The sequence below is a fragment of the Acinonyx jubatus genome, chromosome B2 (genome assembly GCF_027475565.1).
Source record: "Acinonyx jubatus isolate Ajub_Pintada_27869175 chromosome B2, VMU_Ajub_asm_v1.0, whole genome shotgun sequence".
NCBI lineage: Eukaryota > Metazoa > Chordata > Mammalia > Carnivora > Felidae > Acinonyx > Acinonyx jubatus.
Genome location: NC_069385.1, coordinates 119,263,061 through 119,283,303, shown reverse-complemented (window position 1 = coordinate 119,283,303; position 20,243 = coordinate 119,263,061). Strand labels below are relative to the sequence as shown.

At 51.9% G+C, this 20,243-nt stretch overlaps 3 protein-coding genes across 6 annotated transcripts; 2 read left to right on the top strand and 1 right to left on the bottom strand.

The window, feature by feature from the left end:
- The first annotated feature begins 2 nt into the window (after nt 1–2).
- SKIC2 (SKI2 subunit of superkiller complex) lies at nt 3–11,341 on the top strand. The gene is made up of 28 exons (XM_015081678.3): nt 3–138; nt 218–321; nt 935–1,044; nt 1,140–1,257; nt 1,345–1,459; nt 1,578–1,652; nt 1,936–1,989; nt 2,089–2,279; nt 2,458–2,586; nt 2,811–2,956; nt 3,525–3,671; nt 3,803–3,887; nt 4,077–4,183; nt 4,751–4,897; nt 4,975–5,071; nt 5,255–5,467; nt 5,550–5,660; nt 7,400–7,630; nt 8,342–8,479; nt 8,646–8,783; nt 8,928–9,032; nt 9,375–9,522; nt 9,618–9,744; nt 9,895–10,105; nt 10,261–10,371; nt 10,446–10,664; nt 10,857–10,997; nt 11,086–11,341. Exons 1-28 carry the CDS (start codon nt 117–119, stop codon nt 11,284–11,286), a joined length of 3,741 nt encoding a protein of 1,246 aa, XP_014937164.2. The 5' UTR covers nt 3–116; the 3' UTR covers nt 11,287–11,341.
- A 43-nt stretch (nt 11,342–11,384) lies between these two features.
- DXO (decapping exoribonuclease) lies at nt 11,385–13,638 on the bottom strand. Of its 3 annotated transcripts, none has more exons than XM_015081688.3 (7): nt 13,498–13,638; nt 12,882–13,250; nt 12,476–12,711; nt 12,169–12,388; nt 11,916–12,051; nt 11,680–11,774; nt 11,385–11,597 (listed from the first exon to the last, which is right to left on the bottom strand). In XM_015081688.3, exons 2-7 carry the CDS (start codon nt 13,235–13,237, stop codon nt 11,447–11,449), a joined length of 1,194 nt encoding a protein of 397 aa, XP_014937174.1. In that variant the 5' UTR covers nt 13,238–13,250; nt 13,498–13,638; the 3' UTR covers nt 11,385–11,446. The 3 variants fall into 3 exon arrangements, with proteins under 3 accessions (XP_014937174.1, XP_014937173.1, XP_014937172.1); XM_015081687.3 differs by having other exon boundaries at nt 13,470–13,610; XM_015081686.3 differs by having other exon boundaries at nt 13,399–13,539.
- Nucleotides 13,639–13,887: 249 nt separating this feature from the next.
- Nucleotides 13,888–19,771, top strand: STK19 (serine/threonine kinase 19). Of its 2 annotated transcripts, XM_027056402.2 has the most exons (7): nt 13,888–14,023; nt 14,155–14,291; nt 17,460–17,555; nt 17,881–18,020; nt 18,840–18,937; nt 19,045–19,192; nt 19,338–19,771. In XM_027056402.2, the coding sequence occupies exons 1-7, from the start codon at nt 13,924–13,926 to the stop codon at nt 19,381–19,383; spliced, it is 765 nt and encodes a 254-aa protein (XP_026912203.2). In that variant the 5' UTR covers nt 13,888–13,923; the 3' UTR covers nt 19,384–19,771. The 2 variants fall into 2 exon arrangements, with proteins under 2 accessions (XP_026912203.2, XP_053078996.1); XM_053223021.1 differs by lacking the exon at nt 17,460–17,555.
- Nucleotides 19,772–20,243: the final 472 nt, after the last annotated feature.

Sequence of the window (20,243 nt, the reverse complement as noted above, 5' to 3'; positions counted from 1 at the left end):
CCCCGGCGGGGGTGTGTGACGGAAGTCGCCTCCACTTCCGCCCGCTTTGGGGCGGGGCTTACCCCTAGGATTCTCGTTGCACTTCCGGTCTGCCCTGCAGCTGCTTGGGCTCCAAGATGATGGAGACGGAGCGACTTGGTGAGGGGGAGGGGGTGGAAAGAACGAGTGTTAAGGGGGGGTGGCCCTTGACATTTGACCTCTGACCTTCCCTCTGTAGTGCTGCCTCCTCCAGATCCCTTGGATCTGCCCCTTCGGCCTGTGGAGCTGGGATGCACAGGGCATTGGGAGCTGCTGAATGTGCCTGGGGCTCCAGAGAGCACAGTGAGTGACTTTTGACCCTAACCTTTGACCCACTTTGAGCTTAAAACCTCCTCCACCATCCTTACTGTTGGACCCTAGCATAACCTCATTCTCCTGTCTCTGGATTCCTGTCATCTGGGCCTGCCTTGTGCTGGACAGACCCCAGCCCAGTGGATTGTGCTTCCAAATGTGTTTTTTCTTTTTGGAGTCACCTGTCTCCAAGCACCAGGGCACTTTGTTGGTGGCTAGGCTTTGAGGCCCTGACTCTCATCCTTAGTCCTGGGCCGCCTTTTCCTAAAACTAGTGGTTCTCAAATTTAAGTGTACATCATAATTAGTGGGGATGGGGGATTTTTAAAAATACAAATTCTTAAGCGCAGCCCCAGAGATTGTGGAATGATTGTATTTCATGTTGTATCGTACTGTTTTAGTAACCACTGCTCCAGTTAAATCAGTAGCAGGTAGTTTGCCCTGTAAAGCAAGATAATCTTTGGAAAACATTGCTTCAGCTTGACAGTCCTAGTTGGTCTAGAATGTCTACCATTTCTGGTTTCAACACAAATCACATCACTATCTTTTTTGTTATGTCTTCTGTTCTCTCCTTACCTAATGCCTTTCGTCTTGTCCTTTACCAGCTTCCCCACGGCCTCCCTCCCTGTGCCCCCGATCTGCAGCAGGAAACAGAGCAGTTGTTTTTATCATCTCCAGCCTGGTTGCCTCTGCATGGTGTGGAGCACTCAGCCCGGTGAGGGGTCTGGAGGGGCCTGGACTAGGGAGATAGGCCCCTGAAGGAAACTGGGAGAGGAGAGAAAGAAGACCTGAAAAGTGTTTTCATTGCAGAAAATGGCAGAGGAAGATGGATCCCTGGTCCCTCCTGGCCACACTGGGGGCCCCTGTCCCCTCAGACCTTCAGGCCCAAAGACACCCAACCACAGGCCAGATACTGGGCTACAAAGAGGTAAGAGGTCAGGGGCCGTAAGAAGCAGAGTTGGGAAAGGGTCCGAGGCAAGCTCAGCCTCACTGGGGCTGTGGTCTCTTGCCTCAGGTCCTGCTGGAGAATACAAACCTATCGGCCACCACCTCCTTGTCTCTTCGCCGGCCCCCAGGGCCCGTCTCCCAGTCCCTGTGGGGGAATCCAACACAATACCCTTTCTGGCCAGGTGACTTGTGGAAAATGGGATGGTAGGAGAGGGTGCCCTCAGTCTCCAGGAAAGGGTTCCCCACCCATCTCGTATCACCCCCACCCCATGAATCCCTGTTTGTCTACCCTCTCCCCAGGTGGAATGGATGAGCCTACCATAACAGATCTGAGCACTCGGGAGGAGGCTGAGGAAGAGATAGACTTTGAGAAAGGTGAGGCGGTGCCAGGATGGACCCTTGGGAGTAGGGCTGTGAGTCAGCCCTGAGGAAGAGGGGCCCAAGCCTATCAGTGGGCCACTGTTAGTCCTCTGTGCCTTTGAGAAAATTAGGGAAAGGCACCCTTGTCATAACAGTCTTTACTGTCATCTGTTGGAAAGATGGCAAAGAACCCCATTTTCAATGTCTCTGCTGTGAATGGCATCCTGTAGCATTAGGTATCATATGACTTATATGACTCTGTGCACTAATGCTGATTCTCTTTGTCCTTGTTTTTCAGATCTTCTTACTGTCCCACCTGGCTTCAAGAAAGGTGTGGACTTTGCACCAAAGGGTGAGTTTTAGTTTTGAGGTGGAGTGTAGGAGTGGTGGCCTTCTCCAGTGGAACAGAGATGGACATGACCAGGTTTCACTTTTTGCCTTTGCTCCTCAGATCACCCGGCTCCAGCTCCCGGCTTGCTCAGCCTCAGCCGTTTGCTGGAACCTCTGGATCTGGGGGGGGGCGATGAGGATGAGAGTGAGACAGTGGGCCAGCCAGGAATTCCCAGAGGAGACACTGTTTCAGCACCCCCCTGCAGTGCTTCCCTGGCCCGAGCAAGCAGCTTGGAGGACCTAGTGTTGAAGGTTGGTGTTTTTGGGCAGTTGAGGCAGGAAAGAAGAGGCCTTACTGGGGGGCTGGGGGTGGGGGTGGGGCGGCTGGCTTGGTTGGGTCTAAGAGGAAAACCGGAGCATCTTTGGGGAGGAGTGGTAACAGAGGGCTCTCTGACTGTATCTTTATCACCTCTACCCCTGGCTTTTCCAGGAAGCATCCACAGCTGAATCCCCCCCAGAGCCCCCCAAACCCCTGCCTCAGGAGCAGTGGGCTATTCCCGTGGATGTCACCTCCCCTGTTGGTGATTTCTACCGCCTCATTCCCCAGCCTGCTTTCCAGGTAGTGTGGCCCAGTCCTCACATGCTCCCCTACCTCCTCCCCGCTGCTCCCTTCATCTCCTCTCCCCGCAGAGGCCAGATGCCTTCTAGCTTAGTCTTGGGCCTCACTCCCAGCCTTGCTTCGCTCTGGCATGCCAGAGCCACTTTGCATGCCCCTAGAACTGGAGGCAGGAGGGCCCCTTTCCTTTTTCCGGCCTGGCCCCCATCTATTTCTCTCTCCCACAGTGGGCATTTGAGCCGGATGTGTTTCAGAAACAGGCCATCTTGCACTTGGAGCGGCATGACTCTGTCTTTGTAGCAGCTCACACATCTGCGGGGAAGACGGTTGTGGCTGAATATGCCATTGCCCTTGCCCAGAAACACATGACACGGTATAGGTCCCCTCCCCAGCCTCTTCCTTCACCAGCTGGCCCTGTGTTCTCCTGCACCCTTTCTAAGTGTCATCTCTTCCCCACCGCTACCTCATCCTTCAGATGGGAGGTTTGGGGAAAGACTGAGATAGGGCCAGGAGTGGAGTGGGAAGGTGTGGCGGGGAGAGCAGTTAGAAGACCTGCGTGGGGTGCCTGGATAGCTCAGTTGGGTAAGCATCCAACTTGGGCTCAGGTCATGATCTCATGGTTCGTGGGTTTGAGCCCCACATCGGGCTGACAGTGCAGAGCCTGTTTGGGATTCTCTGTCTCCCTCTCTCTCTCTGTCCCTCCCCTGTTTGCACTCTGTCTCTCTCAAAGATAAATAAATAAATGTTTAAAATAAAAAAAAAAAAAGGAGACCTGGGTCAGCTTAGGAAGAGTTTTTGTGGGGTCGTGTCATGAAGGAGAATGTGAGGCCAGTTCAGGGGGGGAAGGGGGGCACCTGGGTTCTGGCATGCTTCTGTGGGGGCTTGGGGTGGAAGGGCACTGCTGACCAGGAGGTGGTGCTGACTTCATGCCCTCTTCCCAGCACCATCTACACTTCGCCCATCAAGGCCCTGAGCAACCAGAAGTTCCGAGACTTTCGAAACACTTTCGGAGATGTGGGGCTGCTCACTGGGGACGTACAGCTGCACCCGGAGGCCTCCTGCCTCATTATGACGACAGAGATCCTTCGGTGAGAGATAGGCACTTAACACAGGTGGATTTTTGGTCAGGAAGGTTAGGCTGCTCTGGACAGCACGTTGACTGAGAACAGGGTGGAGACAGGAGTCACTGGGGAATCAGCCTTTGGCCTCTTCTCCCCAGCTCCATGCTGTACAGCGGTTCAGATGTCATCCGGGACCTAGAGTGGGTCATCTTTGATGAGGTTCACTACATCAACGATGCTGAGGTAAGAGGCCTGGGGGCCCCACACCCCAGTAGTCCTCTCCTGTGGGTCTAGATCGCACATCCTGGTGCATACACCTTTGTGGACCTTAACTGCCTTCTTTGCCCTCAAATGTAACCCTGGGAGCTTCCCCAGGGGCAGAAGGGCAGTCCCCTCTGAGCTGACAGTGACCGGTCTTCTCTCTCTGCCCAGCGTGGGGTTGTGTGGGAGGAAGTGCTTATCATGCTCCCTGACCATGTCTCCATCATCCTTCTGAGTGCTACCGTCCCCAATGCCCTTGAGTTCGCTGACTGGATCGGGTGAGATGCGTGCCCTGGGATGCTTGGATGAAGGGGGCTGCAGCATTCCTTGGTTAGGGGTGGGGGTGAAGACTGCCACAGCAAGGAGAGTGTCTTGGGGGTGGAGAGGAGGGAGGGTTGAGGCTGGGGCACGTGTCTGACTCAGGCAACTTCAGGACCCCACTTGGACCCAGATCATTTTGTGTCTTGGGAGATGGGATGATGGGGCCACCTTCCAGTCTGGCTCTCAGAAAAAACTGGGTGAAGCTTGGGGTGCCTGGGTGGTTCAGTCGGTTAAGCGTCTGACTTTGGCTCAGGTCATAATCTCATGGTTTGTGGATTGATCCCCATGTCGGGCTCTGTGCTGATAGCTCAGAGCCTGGAGCCTGCTTCAGATTCTGTGTCTCCCTCTGTCTCTGGCCCTCCCTTGCTCATGCTCTGTCTCACTCTCTCTTTCAAAAATAAACAAACATTAAAAAAAAACTAAAAAAAAAAAAAAGACTGGGTGAAGCTGGAGGGGGAAGGTGGTGGGGATGTGGGTTACTTCTCGCACTCTTGCCACTGATCTGCTCATTTCTACCCATTCAGGCGACTGAAACGGCGCCAGATCTATGTGATCAGCACTGTTGCCCGTCCCGTACCCCTGGAGCATTATCTCTTCACGGGGAACAGCCCCAAGACCCAGGGGGAGCTCTTTCTGTTGCTAGACTCCCGAGGTGCCTTCCACACAAAGGGGTAAGCTGGTGATGGGGCAGAGTCAGGGCTGAGTCCGCCGGGTGTGACTGTGATCAGTGACCCTCCCTGTGCGCCAGGTACTATGCAGCTGTGGAGGCCAAGAAGGAGCGGATGAGCAAACATGCCCAGACCTTTGGGGCCAAACAGCCCACGCATCAGGGGGGGCCTGCACAGGTGAGAACCGGTAGGCTTTGTGCCTGCTGCCCCCTGTTTCTCCATTCTTCCCTCGTTCCCCAGAGGTTTGGATTTGAGCTTTGAGTACCATCTAACTTGATACTGCTTTACCTCCCCTCCCCTCACTTTGGCCCCGACTGGTTCAGGGACTCAACCTTTGCCGCTTTCTGCCCCCTTCCCCAGGACCGCGGTGTGTACCTATCCCTCCTGGCCTCCCTCCGCACCCGTGCGCAGCTGCCTGTGGTCGTGTTCACCTTCTCGCGGGGTCGCTGTGATGAGCAAGCCTCGGGCCTCACCTCCCTGGACCTCACCACAAGTTCAGAGAAGAGTGAAATTCACCTCTTCCTGCAGCGCTGCCTTGCTCGCCTCCGTGGCTCTGACCGCCAGCTGCCCCAGGTGTGGATGGGGGTCTTGAAGACTGATGGGGATAGGATTCTCCACCACCCTATCCCTGATCATGGACCTTGGCTCCCTGCAGGTCCTGCACATGTCTGAGCTCCTGCACCGTGGCCTGGGTGTGCACCACAGTGGCATCCTGCCCATTCTTAAGGAGATCGTGGAGATGCTTTTCAGTCGAGGCCTGGTCAAGGTACACACACTGGTAGAAGAGGGACTCTTCAGAGCACTCGTTGCTCCCTTACGGGTTGCCCAGAGGGTGGAGGGGCAGGGCTCAGATAGGACCGTGCGGTGGTTAAGAGCTTGGGCTCTAGGTCCAGATTGCCTGGGTGTGCATCCCGGCTTCTCTACTTACCGTGTGACCCCAGGCAGATTACTTAACCGTCCCGAACTTTAGCTTTGCTATCTTAAAATGGAGATGCACAGAATAGGCACAGGTGGTATTCAGAAGGGAAACCCAAAAAGTTAGCAAGCATACAAAAAGTTACTAGTCATCAGAAAAATGCAAATTAAAATAGTCACGAGAGATGACGTTATAGCTACTAGACTGGTAAAATTTAGGAAACTGGCTAAGGCCAAGTGTTGCCAAAGATGTAGGAGACTAGAGGATTATGGGAACTCTTATATAGGTGTAGCCTGTCTGGAGTGCACCCTGGCATTCATGAGGCAAAAATATGTACGATGTACTCTTTGATCCTAAATGCCATGTCTGGATATATACTGCGAAGAAGTTCTCACCCTAGTCTCTGAGGGAACATGTCCTCTCTCCTTTGTTGGCTGTAATCTTGTGGTAGGGTGCTGGCGGTACCAAGGTACCCTTCACTGGGAGAGCAGGGAGGTCACTGTATGGGATGCATGCCACGGTGCTCTGCAGGAGCTGGAAACAATGGATTAGGTATAACCACAGGAATGGGGATGGGCATTGAAAACACTATGTGGAGAAATTAGCTAATTAATTAATTAATTAATTATTTTTGTTTAGAGTGTAGTTGACACACAATGTTTCATTAGTTTCAGGTGTACAACATGGTAATTCATTGTCTGTTTATAAAATAAACATAAGTTTATGTTTTATGCTGTATTCACCACAGTTGTAGCTGCCGTCTGTCACCATACACCGCTACCAGGATATCATTGACTGTATTCCTTATGCTGTGCGTTTTATGCCTGTGACTTACTCATTCCTTGACTAGAAGCCTGTATCTCCCACTTTCCTTCACCCATTTTGTCCATTTCTTCTGGCAATCATCAATTTGTTCTCTGTATTTATAGGTCTGATTCTGCTGTTTGTTTCTTTATTCATTTGTTTTGTTTTTTAGATTCCACATGAGTGAGATCATATGGTATTTGTCTTCTTCACTCTGACTTATTTCACTTAGCATACATTCTGCCCTATTTGTCTGTCCATGTTGTCACACATGGCAAGATCTCATCCTTTTTTATGGTTACATAATACTCTAAAATACACACTGCATCTTCCTTATCCATTCACGTATTGATGAATACTTGGGTTGCTTTCATATCTTAGCTATTGTAAATAATGCTGAAATAAACATAGGGGTATGTATATCTTTTTGAATTAGGGTATAATGGCCTTTAACACAAGTCATGAATTATATGCACCCAAAACAAGATACAATCTGGAAGAATACATTCACACAAAAAGATACTCTAAATACACTGGGATGATTGATGGTGGGGAGATGGGAATTGGATATGGGGGTTATAAGCAAAGAAGTAGGTAGTCAGATAGACAAAGTGAAAATGATAGTACTTGCTCTATAGTTTTGCTCTGAGAGTTATTAAATGAGATCCTGTGAGTTAACTGGGACCATGCCTGGTGCCTACTCAGCCTTGGCTACAGAGTATGGTACACTTGGCCAGGGCTGGGTGTCTGGGTGTAGCCCCTTTACTGATCTTCTCCCATCCCAGGTCTTGTTTGCCACGGAGACCTTTGCCATGGGTGTTAATATGCCTGCTCGAACAGTGGTGTTTGACTCTATGCGGAAACACGATGGCTCCACCTTCCGGGATCTGCTACCTGGAGAGTATGTGCAGATGGCAGGTCGGGCAGGCCGGAGGGGCCTGGACCCCACCGGCACTGTCATCCTGCTCTGCAAGGGCCGTGTGCCTGAGATGGCAGACCTGCACCGCATGATGATGGTGAGTCAGGGCAGTATGAGGCTGAGCTGGGAGGGCCCCAGCTCTGGGGACCTGCTGGATTCTCTCTTCCAACCCTCTTCCCCTCTCTCTTCTTTCTACGGTTGATCCTTGAACAGTGTAGGGTTAGGGTACTGACCTCCTGCACAGTCAGATATCCACATACAACTTTTGGCTCCCAAAAAACTTTACTGCTAATAGCCTATACTGTTGGCTGGAAGCCTTACCAATAACAGACAGATGATGAACACCTATTCGTATATGTGTTATTTGCTGCATTCTTATAATAAAGCTAGCGATAAGAAAACGTTGTGAAGAAAATTATAGGAGAGAGAAAATACTTAACAGAACTGGACAGTATTTATTGAAAAAAATACACGTGTAGGTAGACCCCTATTGTTCAAGGGTCAACTGTACTTTTTTCTTTTGCCTGGGAGAAACCAAGGTCAGAGCAAGCAAATCCAAGGATTAGACTGAATCTCACCCCTTGTGGTCTTTTGTCATTGTGAAGACAGAACTAGGTAAAACCTTTGAGGGTCTATTTATTTAGTTTTGTTCCCTTATTTCGCAGAGGAGGTGAGTAAGCAGTTTGTCTAGGGTCCCATGGTCACAGCATGGGGACTAGATCTGCTACGAGCAGAGCCGATCCCCAGAGGGCTGGCTGGGGGGCAGCAGGTCCCACGCCAATCTCACTGCTTCTCTGATGTGGCTCAGGGAAAGCCATCGCAGCTGCAATCTCAGTTCCGCCTCACATACACCATGATCCTGAACCTGCTGCGGGTGGACGCCCTCAGGGTGGAAGACATGATGAAGAGGAGCTTCTCCGAGTTTCCATCCCGCAAGGACAGCAAGGTGAGGAGGTTGGGATGACCAGTATACCCGGCAGCATGTTGGGACAAGGGAAGCCAGGCTGAGAGGTGGATATCTAGAGACCACCTAGAAGGTGGGATGAAGGTGGGGAGCGTGGCGTCCTGGGCCTGGAGACTCTCCTTTCATACCTTGCCACACTTCCACCCAGGCCCATGAACAGGCTCTAGCTGAACTGACCAAGAGACTAGGGACCTTAGAGGAACCTGATACAACTGGCCAACTGGTTGACCTGCCTGAGTATTACAGCTGGGGGGAGGAACTGACAGAGACCCGGAGCCTGATCCAGGTGAATGAGTGTTGTGGGAGTGATGGAGGAAGGGAGGAAGAGAATGCCACACACTGGGTGCTCCTGAACCTAGTCCCAACCTATTCTCAGTGTCCCTGTGATGCTTCCTTCATTATCCCTTTTGTGCATGTCCCCACTCTTCAGCGACGCATCATGGAGTCTGTGAATGGGCTGAAATCTCTCTCAGCAGGAAGGGTGGTGGTTGTGAAGAATCAGGAGTATCATAACACATTGGGTGTTATCCTGCAGGTGAGGGCAATGGAAATTTAGACCCCAGAGGGAGGGAGCCACATCTCCCATCTTCCTTACTTGGTGGGGGCAATTGTAGTCACAGCAGTGCACTCATTTTCCCCTCCTGCCCTCCTTTCTCTCCATTGCCCCCACTTCATGCCTACCTCCTTGTCCTCCCTGCCCCCACTACCCTCCTCCCTCCCACCCCTGAAGACTGTTCAGATTGACTTGGCTACCAGTCCAACCCAGAGATGGGCTCTGCAGTTGCTCTGTGGTCCCTGCCTGAGGGTGGGGACCTGGTCTCTATCTTTGATGTCCACTCCTCACATTGCCCTGGCCTGGCCTCCCCACCTACCCTAGGTCTCCTCAAATTCCACCAGCAGGGTGTTTACAACCCTGATCTTGTGTGATAAGCCTGTGTCTGAGAACCCACAGGAGAGGGCACCAGCCACCCCAGATGTGCCCTACCCAGATGACCTTGTGGGATTCAAGCTGTTCCTGCCTGAAGGTGAGCATGGGGCAGATGTCCGGGTTCCTGACAGCAGTGTAGGCAGGATGTTTGGGTCCACGGCAAGGGTTGACCCTGCTCTTCCCTTTTCACAGGGCCCTGTGACCACACAGTGGCCAAGCTCCAGCCAGGAGACATAGCTGCCATCACCACCAAGGTGCTCCGGGTGAATGGGGAGAAGATCTTGGAGGACTTCAGCAAGAGGCAGCAACCAAAATTCAAGTCAGAGATGGCTGGGGAGATCCTTTTCCTGGGGAGGGGACCGTGTAATGGAGTGTAGGGAGGGGTGGTTGGGGTGTCTCCCCAGCCAGAGAAGGCTTCTCTGGAAAGGAACACTTTGCCCTAGGTCTTAAGACCTTGCTCCTTCCTCAGGAAGGATCCTCCCATTGCGGCTGTGACCACTGCTGTCCAGGAACTGCTGCGTTTGGCTCAGGCCTACCCAGCGGGACCCCCTACCCTTGACCCTGTCAATGACCTGCAGCTCAAGGATGTGTCAGTGGTTGAGGGAGGGCTCCGGGCCCGGAAGCTGGAGGAGCTGATCTGGGGGGCTCAGTGTGTGCACAGTCCCCGTTTCTCTGCCCAGGTAGGGTCCTGCATGCCAGCTCCCAAGCTCAGAGGGGGAATTTTCCCTTCTGTTCTCCTCTAGACCAGCCACCCCATCTCTGCCCTTGTCCTCAGAGCCTTCCTGCCTTGGGGCAAGGGGAAGGCTAACATGCTTCTGCTGCTGGCTTTCTGCAGTACCTGAAGCTGCAGGAGCGAATGCAGATACAGAAGGAGATGGAGCGACTACGTTTCCTGCTGTCAGATCAGTCACTGTTGCTGCTCCCAGAGTATCACCAGCGAGTAGAGGTGGGAGGGGCAGGGGTGGGGGTAGGGGGCTAGTGACAGAGAACAGGCTCCCAACACCTACCATCTTTCTTCAGGTGCTCCGAACCCTAGGTTATGTAGACGAGGCAGGCACCGTGAAGCTGGCGGGGCGGGTGGCTTGTGCCATGAGCAGTCACGAGCTGCTTCTCACTGAGCTCATGTTTGACAATGCTCTGAGTGCCCTGCGGCCAGAAGAGATTGCAGCCCTGCTCTCTGGCCTGGTCTGCCAGAGCCCTGGGGACCCTGGGGAGCAGCTCCCAAGCACCCTCAAACAGGTATGGGACACCCACCCCACTTTCTCTCCCTTGGCTGTGGCATTCCCAATCCCCACCCCCAAGTATTCCCCAGGTGAACCCTCCAGCCCTGTTAAGTGCCTCAAAGAGCTGGAATGGCTTCTTCCTTGATCTGGGGCTCTGCACTCCTAAAGAAGGAAGGCAGGGTCTGAGCTTCTCCTTGGCCATCTGCAGGGAGTGGAACGTGTCCGGGCTGTGGCCAAGCGGATTGGTGAGGTCCAGGTGGCCTGTGGCCTGAACCAGACTGTGGAGGAATTTGTCGGGGAGCTGAATTTTGGGCTGGTAGAGGTGGTGTACGAGTGGGCCCGGGGCATGGTGAGTAACTGGGGCTTTGTGGATGGCTGGCTAGGGGAGAGGCTACCCAGGTCTAACACACTCAGTCCTCACCCTGCTTCCCCCACAGCCCTTCTCTGAGTTGGCAGGGCTGTCGGGGACTCCTGAGGGCCTGGTGGTCCGTTGCATCCAGCGCTTGGCCGAGATGTGTCGCTCGCTGAGAGGGGCGGCCCGCCTGGTAGGAGAACCTGTGCTAGGTGCCAAGATGGAGACGGCAGCTACTTTGCTGCGGAGGGACATCGTCTTTGCGGCCAGCCTATACACTCAGTGAGTGGCCTGTGTAAAAATGTAGTAATAAAACAGCAAACCACCTGTGTGTACTTCAACTGTTGGGCAGGGACAACTCGGCGCAAAAAACACAGCAGGAAGAACCACCTAGAAATAGGCTTTTATCTGTGCACATGGAAGACAGGACCAGCCCCTTTGAAGTCTCAGTTCTTGGGGGAAGGCGTCTTGGGGGGTGATGGGAGGTCTTGTGTCACGGCTTCCACATACCACGTGGGCAGGAAGGCATAGGGTGCATCTTGATGTTTCGACACTGTGACTGGGCTGCCAGGCTCCCAGGAGAAGAGATAGACGAGCCTAGGGGGCACATGGAGTCACAAGTTGAGGACTGGAGGCAAACTTCTAGGACCCGGAGGGCAGGGACAGATGAATGCCTCACCTGGGGTCGTCCTGGACAACTGTGTTCTGGGCAAAGCTAAGGAAGGCGGCACAGAAGTTCATGCACACGGAGGGATTCCAGCCATCACGGTCATTCTGCAGAGGGCCGAGGAGGAGGCAGAACACAGGCAGTGAAGGTGAGGCCAGAGAAGGGGCAAGGTGGACTGTCACCCGGGACACTGGACCTGTGGTCTTGGTGTGGGGGTATAGGTGGGAGCTGTAACACCACTGCCTTACCCTGACATACTCGAACATCTCCATAGTAGGAAAGGTCTTGAGGGAACAGATGAAACCCTCTGGGTTACGGAAGCCAGCAACAACATTTGGGATGCCCAGAAGGAATGACTGAGCCCACCATTTCAGAAGCTTGTGTCTGTCAGGAAAGGCAAGGGGTCAGTAGGACCCTTCCTCCACCGTCCAGCCTCTTCCCCCAAGTCCAATTTCCAGCTGTCTGTTCTAGGTTCTCACCCTGCCCACCCCCATCCTGAACCTGTAGAAGCTCCTCCATTGGCCAGGGCTGTGCATCTCTTTGGAGGTCTTGAGCTCCACATAGCAGGTGGGGGGCTGTGTGGATGGGGCCTGAGGGTCTATACAGTCTACCTCCCCTGAGAAGAGCAGAGGGTGGTTTCCCAGGCGGCTGCGTAGCACAGAGCAGAAGGCCACATTGGTGTTAACCTCCCCAGAGGGGTCCGGGGAGCTTCCAGGTTTGTCTGCACAAGGAGAAAAGCAGCAACAGGGGTGGGGCTTTCAGTCTCTGGGGAAGGGGGAGGGGGCTACAGAGCAGGGGCAACTCTCACCTGCGCACATGTATTGCTCAAACTTGTACCCCATGTACATAAGCTCTCGGAGGAGGGGTGGCCGGGCAAGCCTCTGGGCCCGAGCTGCCGGCGTCTCTACCTCACTCAGGTATAGTGTCCCCTGGAAGCGGGAGGCCGCCAGCTGCCAGCCCTCCTGCCGCTCATACGGTGTCGTCAGCAATTTTGTCAGGTGCCCTCGCCATGTCACTATGGCCCCTGCCAGCCAGCCTGGACCCCTGAGAGGGAGGAGTTAGAAGCCGAAGGTCTGACACAAGGATTAACTCAGATGACTTCCCCAAAGAATATCCTAAATTCTTTCCAAAGACTGAACTCCAGTTTTCACTCTCCTAATTTTAGAGGGTAGGTGCAGGTCTCTAGATCTACTTGTGTGCTGTGCTTTGCTCACCCCTCCAGCTGGCCTCGGTGATCCAGGAGCCAACGTAGCAGGTGATCCAGCCCCTCTCGGATCTCCTCGTCCCTGGGCTGGTATCGATCAGGGTATCCGTCTCTGAGGTCAAAGTTGGGGCCTTGACCATTGGTAGGGGGTGGGCTGTAGTAGCGCAAGGCTTGGGCATCTCCATGGTACTGGCGTTGTGCATCCAGGGAGAAGCAGCCCAGTTCAGAAGGGCGCCGGTAGAAAGGGAAGGGCCCAGAGTACAGGGCGGGGTCTGTGGGCATTGAGGGTGCTGGACCGGGGAGTTTGTTCCGAGGCTCAGCTACCTCTATGTTTTCCCCTCTTCTCTTGGTCCCTCTGCGATCCATGAGGTCCTGAGAACTGGGGGGTTGGGAAGTTACCCTTTTACAAAGGAGGCCCGGAAAAGGGGGACTCTGGTTCAGGACTAAGCTGGCCTCCGGATGGCCAGGCTCTGGTCCTGAAACAGAACCAAGGCTAGGTGCACATCCCACCTTTTCCCTTGACTTACACCCCCACCTCCAGATGCTCCAAACTCAGCTGAGGAAGGCTGCCTGGGCTTCAGATCGAGGATCTGGTTACCTCAGAGCCCGCCAACCTGGACCTCTACCTCTGTGGAGCTAAGACGTCACAGCAGGTGTGTCCAGAAGTCGGGGAGGTATGCAAGGGTGGTTTCTGCACTCCTAGACGCAATCATTCGGCGACAGGGACGGGCAGACCCCTCCGGGGCGGGCAGGGGGTGCGCTTTACCCGGGGAGGCGGACCACGACCCGGCCGCCCGCAGCCAGCCGCGCCGCCCACGCGTTCCCGTCCCGGAGTGCCAGCGGAGGAAGCCAATCCGAGCAGGCGTGCGGCGGCCCTCCTCCTGGCTGGGCCGAGACGGCGAGTTGACACCTTCCTCGTCCCACGTAGTCCTTCCACCCGGCCGGCCGGTCTCCAGGGAGTCCGACGTCACTGCTCTGCGCCGGAAGACGCCGTCTTCGCGTCCTCTTCCCTCAACACCGATCTCTTCCCTGGCAACCTGAGACCCAGGGATATGAGCCGGAAGAGACATCGCCTGGTCCCGGACTCCTTTGGGCTGAAGAGGCGGCGGGAACAGGGGCAGGCTGAGGCGGACCCCCTCAGGGGCGAGTCAGGTAGGCGTGGCAACCCTGTTGCCGAGGCGGAAGGGCCCCGCTGGGAGCCGCCTCGCCCGCCGGCTCGCTTGACGGGAGCGCCGCGCCCCCCGCCCCCCTTCCCGTCTCGGTGACCGGCTCTCTCCGCCTAGGGTCCGCGCGCGCGGCCGTCGCCGAGCTGGTGCAGCTGTTCCCGCGCGGCCTGTTCGAGGACGCGCTGCCGCCCATCGCGCTGAGGAGCCAGGTGTACAGCCTCGTGCCCGACCGGACGGCGGCCGACCGGCAGCTGGTGAGGGGCGTCGGAGCGACGGACGGAAGTCGCTTCCCTGCCTCGAGCGCGCTCCCGAGGGCCCCCAACACTCAGACACCTGGGCCTTCAGCCAGCCGCTCTGCGGTTCTGCAGGCGTCAGGTCTCTCCAGGCCGGGCACTACGGGGCCTAGGAAAATGTCACAGACCCTGTTAAAAGACCCGCCGGCAGTAGAGAGCATGCCACATCGTGGAAGTGGAAGAACTAATCTCTTGGGGAAACTGAGTCACCGGGCATAGTTGGAGCTTTACAGCGCTGGGAATGCAGGCAGACGTCAGATTGCGGCAGACCTTTTGCATCAGTGTTGTTTCTGCCTTACACCGAAGGCGAGGAGCTAGGAGAGAATGTTAACCAGCAGAAGGAACGGGTGTTGTGTGGATTGGGGGAAGTGAGATGAGGCAGGGAGATGGGCTCGGAAGACAATGCGACAGAGAACTGGTGAAGTTCTATATTAGGGAAGTGTAGTAGGGAGGGCGAGGATGGGTGGAGGTGAGGGATGTGGACAGTGGGAAGAGGAGTCAGGGAGAACTCAGGTTTTCTCGATGACAGACATGAGTGGTGAGTGAACAGAGTAGGAGGACGCTGAGTTGTTGGGGCAGATGACATGTGTGATTTTGTAGGAGTTGGAGGTGCATGGGGTACATCCAAAGGCAAGTGTGTTGGATATGAGGGACTGGAGGGAATTCTGGGCCAGTGCTGTAGAATTGAAGTCATTGAGATGTGAACAGTGGTTCAGTCTGTGGATGTGGGTGAGATTGGGTAGGAAGAGTGAGTAGAGGGGTAACTTTTAACCTTTTTATAAACTTTAAAAGATAGTGAAAGCTATGGCTCTTTCTGTCTAGAAAAATGCATATATGCCCCATACATACAAGGTGTATGTGCGGTTTTTGTCGGGGCAGGGGGGTTGTTTCACAGATCCTCTGGAGTCCAAGGTTAAGGACCTCAAGTGTAGAGTGAAAGGGCCAAATCTATAAAGCTGAGAGATACCCACATTTAAGGCAGTGTTTCTCAAAGTACGTCCTGAGTTTTACCTGTATCAGAATCACCTACTATTAAAAAAAAAAAAAAAATTTAACTGGGCTGCTTATTCAAAAATACAAGTTATTGGGACTCACCTAAGGCTAACCGATTAAAATCTCTTGAGGTAGGACCTGGGAACCTACATTTTTGAATTACTGTCCCATGTGATTCTTAGAGATGTAAGGGGAAAGCAGAGGAAGAGGAGTCGGTGGAAGAGGCTGAGAAGGAATTGCTAGAGGTAGGAGGAACCCCGGAATAGGCCTATTGAGAAAACAAATAGATTTTTCAAGGAGGTGGAGTAGTTGGCAGTGTTAGAACCTGTGGTTTAAGGCAATGGTTGGTAAAGAGATCAAGTAAAATAATATCCAAAGTCTGTCCATTGGATTTAGCAGGCGGAAGATTAATGGCAACCTGTCAGGAGGAAAAGAGGAAAGAAAAGGAAGATGGAGACTAGCTCCAGTTTCATGAGGAAGTGAGTTAGATGGAACCACTCCTTATAGAGTATTTGTTCTTTTTAATTTACTGACGTTAGCCTAAATTTTAGAAAAGCTTTAAAAGTTGCACAAAGGAAAATATAAACACACACACACGCTTTACAGAATGTTTATAAAGCAGATACCCATTTAACCACCACCCAGGGCAGACTACAGAATATAGTCTACATATTCTACAATATAGACTACAGCCAATATCCACATACATCACTCTCCAGTCAACATGACTTTTGTCCCTGGGAGGTAACTGTGATCCTGACTGATGTGATAATTGTTCCTTGGATTTTCTATATACCACCTATGTGTTTACCTGTAAACAACATAGCTCAGTTTTATTCATTTTGGATCTTGATCTAAACAAAATCCTATTGTATGTATGTATTTATATCTTATTAGATGAATACTTTTGAGATTCTTCTCAGTTTCACATAGCTACAGTTAATTTCATAGATTTCTATTTTATAAATATGTCCTGTTTTTTTCTGTTCTAGGGAAAAAAAGTTTTATGTTTATAGGAATTTAATTTATGATCTGAATTTTCAGATTTATTGGTGTAAAGTTCATTTTATTGACTATTGGATGTGTAGTGATTACCGTTTTCTCATTCTTTTTATTGACTATCTGTGCTTTTTCTAGTTCCTTCCCCCATTTTCTTGATCAGTCTCACCCGTGGCTTACCAGTTTTAATAATCTTTCAATGAATTAATGTTTAGCTTTGTTGCTCTCTCATATGCATTCTATTTTATGAATGTGTCCCCTCTACTGTTGGTTTATTTTACTTTTTTTCCCCCATTAGTTTCATCATCTCCTCCTTTCTAGTATATGCTTGTCAGGTTGTAGTTTGTCTTAAGTACATGCAGATGTACATAGTTTGGGCACATATTTTAGTTATTATTCAGCTTAAAATATGTTTTAACTTCTTTTGTGATTTTTTTCTTTGACCAAGAGTTAATTATAAATGTATGTCTTAATTTGAAGCATTTTCATATTACCTCGTTGTTACTGATTTCTGACACAAATGGTATTGTGGCCAGAGAACATACACAATATGATTTCAGTCATTTGAATTTTATTGAGACTTGCCTTGTGCTATGTGGTCAGTTTTGCTAAATATTCTATGTATATTTGAAGAGAATATGTTTTCTTTAATTATCAATTTCTTAGTAACTGAAGGTAGTAATGAAAGTTATTTCTGTACTGATTATTTTGTCTGTTTATGAGTTTATGAAAGGTAGATTAATATACTTATGCGATTATGGGTTTGCTATTATCTCTTCAAATATTTTCCCTACTTTCCCACCTTCCCTCACCCTACATCTAGACTGTTAATTCCTTGAAGACAGGGCCTATGTCTTAATCACTATTTTATTTTAGTGTCTGGGATATGATTGGTCTTAGAAAATATGTATTGATTGTTTGATAGGCAACGGATGAGGTGGGTAGATGGGAAGGTGGGTAACTGATTTGAAAAGACTATTTAATAATCTACCTGATTCTCTCCCCACACTTTGTCCTTTGCTTAGAGAAAAACTCCCCAGTATTGGCAATAAAATCTCCCCACCCAAAAGTGCCCAGAGTATAGCAGAGTATCTTACCCTGATACCCTTCTTTTTACTCCTATCTCTCTGGAGACAGAAGGAGCTTCAAGAGCAGGGGGAGATCAGGATCATCCAGCTAGGCTTTGACTTGGACGCTCATGGAATTATCTTCACTGAGGACTACAGGACCAGAGTGCGTGTAACTGTTTTGTGTGTGTGTGTGTGTGTGTGTGTGTGTGTGTGTGTGAGAGAGAGAGAGAGAGAGAGAGAGAGAGAGAGATGGGTGTGGGGGGTAGGCAGGGTAATTGGAGAGTGGAAATAAAAAGAAAAAGAGACAATTCTACTCCACATCTCACAGAGAGGGCACAGAGTTCTGGTAATATGAAGGAGAGGAAAAGGAGGAAAAGTATGAGAAGTAGAAAGATGAGCGAAAGAGAAAACAGGAAGAGTAACGTCCTGGAGGTGGAGGTCCGTGGCCGAGGGTGGAGCCACACCACATCTCCCATCTCTGGTTCCAGGTCCTCAAGGCCTGTGATGGCCGACCATATGCTGGGGCAGTGCAGAAGTTTCTGGCTTCAGTGCTTCCAGCCTGTGGGGATCTTAGCTTCCAGCAGGACCAAATGACACAGACCTTCGGCTTCAGGGACCCAGAGATCACGTGAGACTTGGGGCATCAACAGAATCAGGCATCTGACATTTCTCTGCCTCCCTCTGATCCCATCCTTTTCCTTCTGGTGCACCTACCAAAAAAAGGACTCTTATTTTTAGTATAATGCCCTAAATTTGTACTCCCCCAAGAGAGGAGGCCTATCCTACTTGGGGCCTTGAACTAAAATTCAGGCGATCTGGGTGGCTAATCCAATGAATTTAGAGGCCTGGCAGGCACCATAAATGCCTATTGTGGATCTTGCTGAAACTAAGAGAATGAAGAAATGGTAGGAGCTTAGATGCCCCTAAAGCTTTCACATTAAAAAACAATGACCGGGCAAGGGTGAAGTAAAAATACCATTTCAGGGGGCCTTATCTGGCTCAGGCTCCCTATTTTGTAACCCATGATACATGTGAAAGCATTTTATAAACATTTTAGTAAGATGGAGCCATGTTGAGGCATGTGTAGGCAGGGGCAGGAGCACAGAAGAAAGGCCCTCATTTCTCCCTGGGGGTTGGACTGAGAGTGTGTCAGGGCATGTGGTCAAGGAGGGCTTCTGCGAGGAGAAGCTGCGTTAGTGAACAAGTAATACAGAAGAAGAAAGTCGGGGCGGGGGGGGGTGGCAATCCAGGTAAGGGGAGTGGAGGCAAGGGCACAGGGCACTGAACGGCAGGGTGTGGGCAGAGGAGCACTCCAGAGTGGGCTTCTGTTATCTAGTCCCCTTGCAGGGTTGCCCACGTTTTTGTGGAGACTTAGTGTCCAAACATCAGTGGGCAGGGAGATGGTTTTCATAGCTGAGGCCTCCTCCTGGCTTCCCACCCTTCTTAGGCAGCTGGTGAATGCTGGAGTCCTCACTGTCCGAGATGCTGGGAGTTGGTGGCTAGCTGTGCCTGGAGCTGGGAGATTCATCAAATATTTTGTTAAAGGTATTCCATTCGCAGCTCAAGCCCTCAGTCCCTCAAGAACAGCTTTCAGTGGCTCCTCAGGGCCCAAGCCTTACTCACCTTTCCCCTCTCCTCTGCCACTTCTCCAGGGCGCCAGGCTGTCCTCGGCATGGTCCGGAAGGCCAAGTACAAAGAGCTACTCCTATCAGAGCTCTTGGGCCGGCGGGCGCCTGCAGCGGTGCGACTTGGCCTCACCTACCACGTGCATGATCTCATTGGGGCCCAGCTGGTGGACTGGTGAGTCTACCCCCAGCTTCCGGTAGATGACAGAGCAATGGCCCAAGGTCGGATTCCCTTCTGGGACCAGCCCAGACCAAGTTCTGAGTTTTCCCCAGACTGTTGGCCTGAGTATCTGGTTCCAGCCCTGTCTTTTCTTTTACAGTGTCTCCACCACTTCTGGAACTCTCCTCCGCCTGCCAGAGACGTGAGGATTCTGCTCATCATTGCATACCTCCCTGGAGTGGGATGAGAGGGATCCAGGAGTACTGTCCAGTGGTGCCTGAGACAGGGTCACCTTGGGAGCCAGGATGGGTGTTGAGTTTGCATCTGCACAAAGGGTCAGATGTGACTGCTGCTATTTACCTGGGCTCTGACCCAGTGGTGGGGTTTGGGCAATGGTTCTCTGCCCTTCTGTGGAAGTGGAGCCAGAAACCATGCCAAGGCCATGGCTGTTGCCTTTTATGCAGCAAAGTATTGCTGTTACTCTCTTGGGATAGGAAAATGGAATTTCTGGGGAGCCTGATAAGGGAGGGCAGAGTTCTCTTTTCTTACATGTTGGGTTAACACTGCAAATAAAGTACTACTCTGCCTGTGCTATTTCTTGGATGTCTTTTGTTTAATGTGATGTATATTTGGGCGCCTTGTTTGGGGGTAGAGTTCAAGCCAAATTTGGGCCTGAGCTTTGCCTCATTGTTCAGAGAAATAAGTACATTAAGGTCGGTTCTCCCTGTAGGATGGTGAAGGTATGCCCGATCTCCTAAACCACAGAATTTCTGTTAAGGCCTACACAAAGCAAAGGCCTGGTGTCATTCAGGTTTTGTGGGGGTTGTGGTATGAGAGAAGTGTCTTGTGCCCCCTCGTGCTGAGCCGCATTGGTCTCTACTCTACCCATGCCTACTGGACCATCTCTATATATACATGTACACAGATACATGCAGTAGGGGGGCTGCCCAGGGCTCTGGGGTGAGAGGGGTTAACAGGGAAGGACAATATGTAACTCCAAGCCAGGATTTCCTCAGATTCTCTCAGAGACCCAGGTGCCCGGGGTGTGTGCCCTACCCGCTCCAAA

Excerpts from the sequence above, each read along its gene's own strand:
- SKIC2 (XM_015081678.3), top strand. The coding sequence starts at position 117 with ATGATGGAGACGGAGCGACTTG. Across the intron at positions 4,898-4,974 it reads GGTGCCTTCCACACAAAGGG|GTACTATGCAGCTGTGGAGG; the intron begins GTAAGCTGGTGA and ends CCTGTGCGCCAG. Across the intron at positions 9,745-9,894 it reads AGGCAGCAACCAAAATTCAA|GAAGGATCCTCCCATTGCGG; the intron begins GTCAGAGATGGC and ends CTCCTTCCTCAG.
- STK19 (XM_027056402.2), top strand. The coding sequence starts at position 13,924 with ATGAGCCGGAAGAGACATCGCCTGGTCCCGGACTCCTTTGGGCTGAAG. Across the intron at positions 14,024-14,154 it reads CCCCCTCAGGGGCGAGTCAG|GGTCCGCGCGCGCGGCCGTC; the intron begins GTAGGCGTGGCA and ends CTCTCCGCCTAG. Across the intron at positions 18,021-18,839 it reads TTCAGGGACCCAGAGATCAC|GCAGCTGGTGAATGCTGGAG; the intron begins GTGAGACTTGGG and ends CACCCTTCTTAG.
- DXO (XM_015081688.3), bottom strand. The coding sequence starts at position 13,237 with ATGGATCGCAGAGGGACCAAGAGAAGAGGGGAAAACATAGAGGTAGCT. Across the intron at positions 11,775-11,915 it reads AGATGTTCGAGTATGTCAGG|AATGACCGTGATGGCTGGAA; the intron begins GTAAGGCAGTGG and ends GGCCCTCTGCAG. Across the intron at positions 11,598-11,679 it reads GTTGTCCAGGACGACCCCAG|GCTCGTCTATCTCTTCTCCT; the intron begins GTGAGGCATTCA and ends TGTGCCCCCTAG.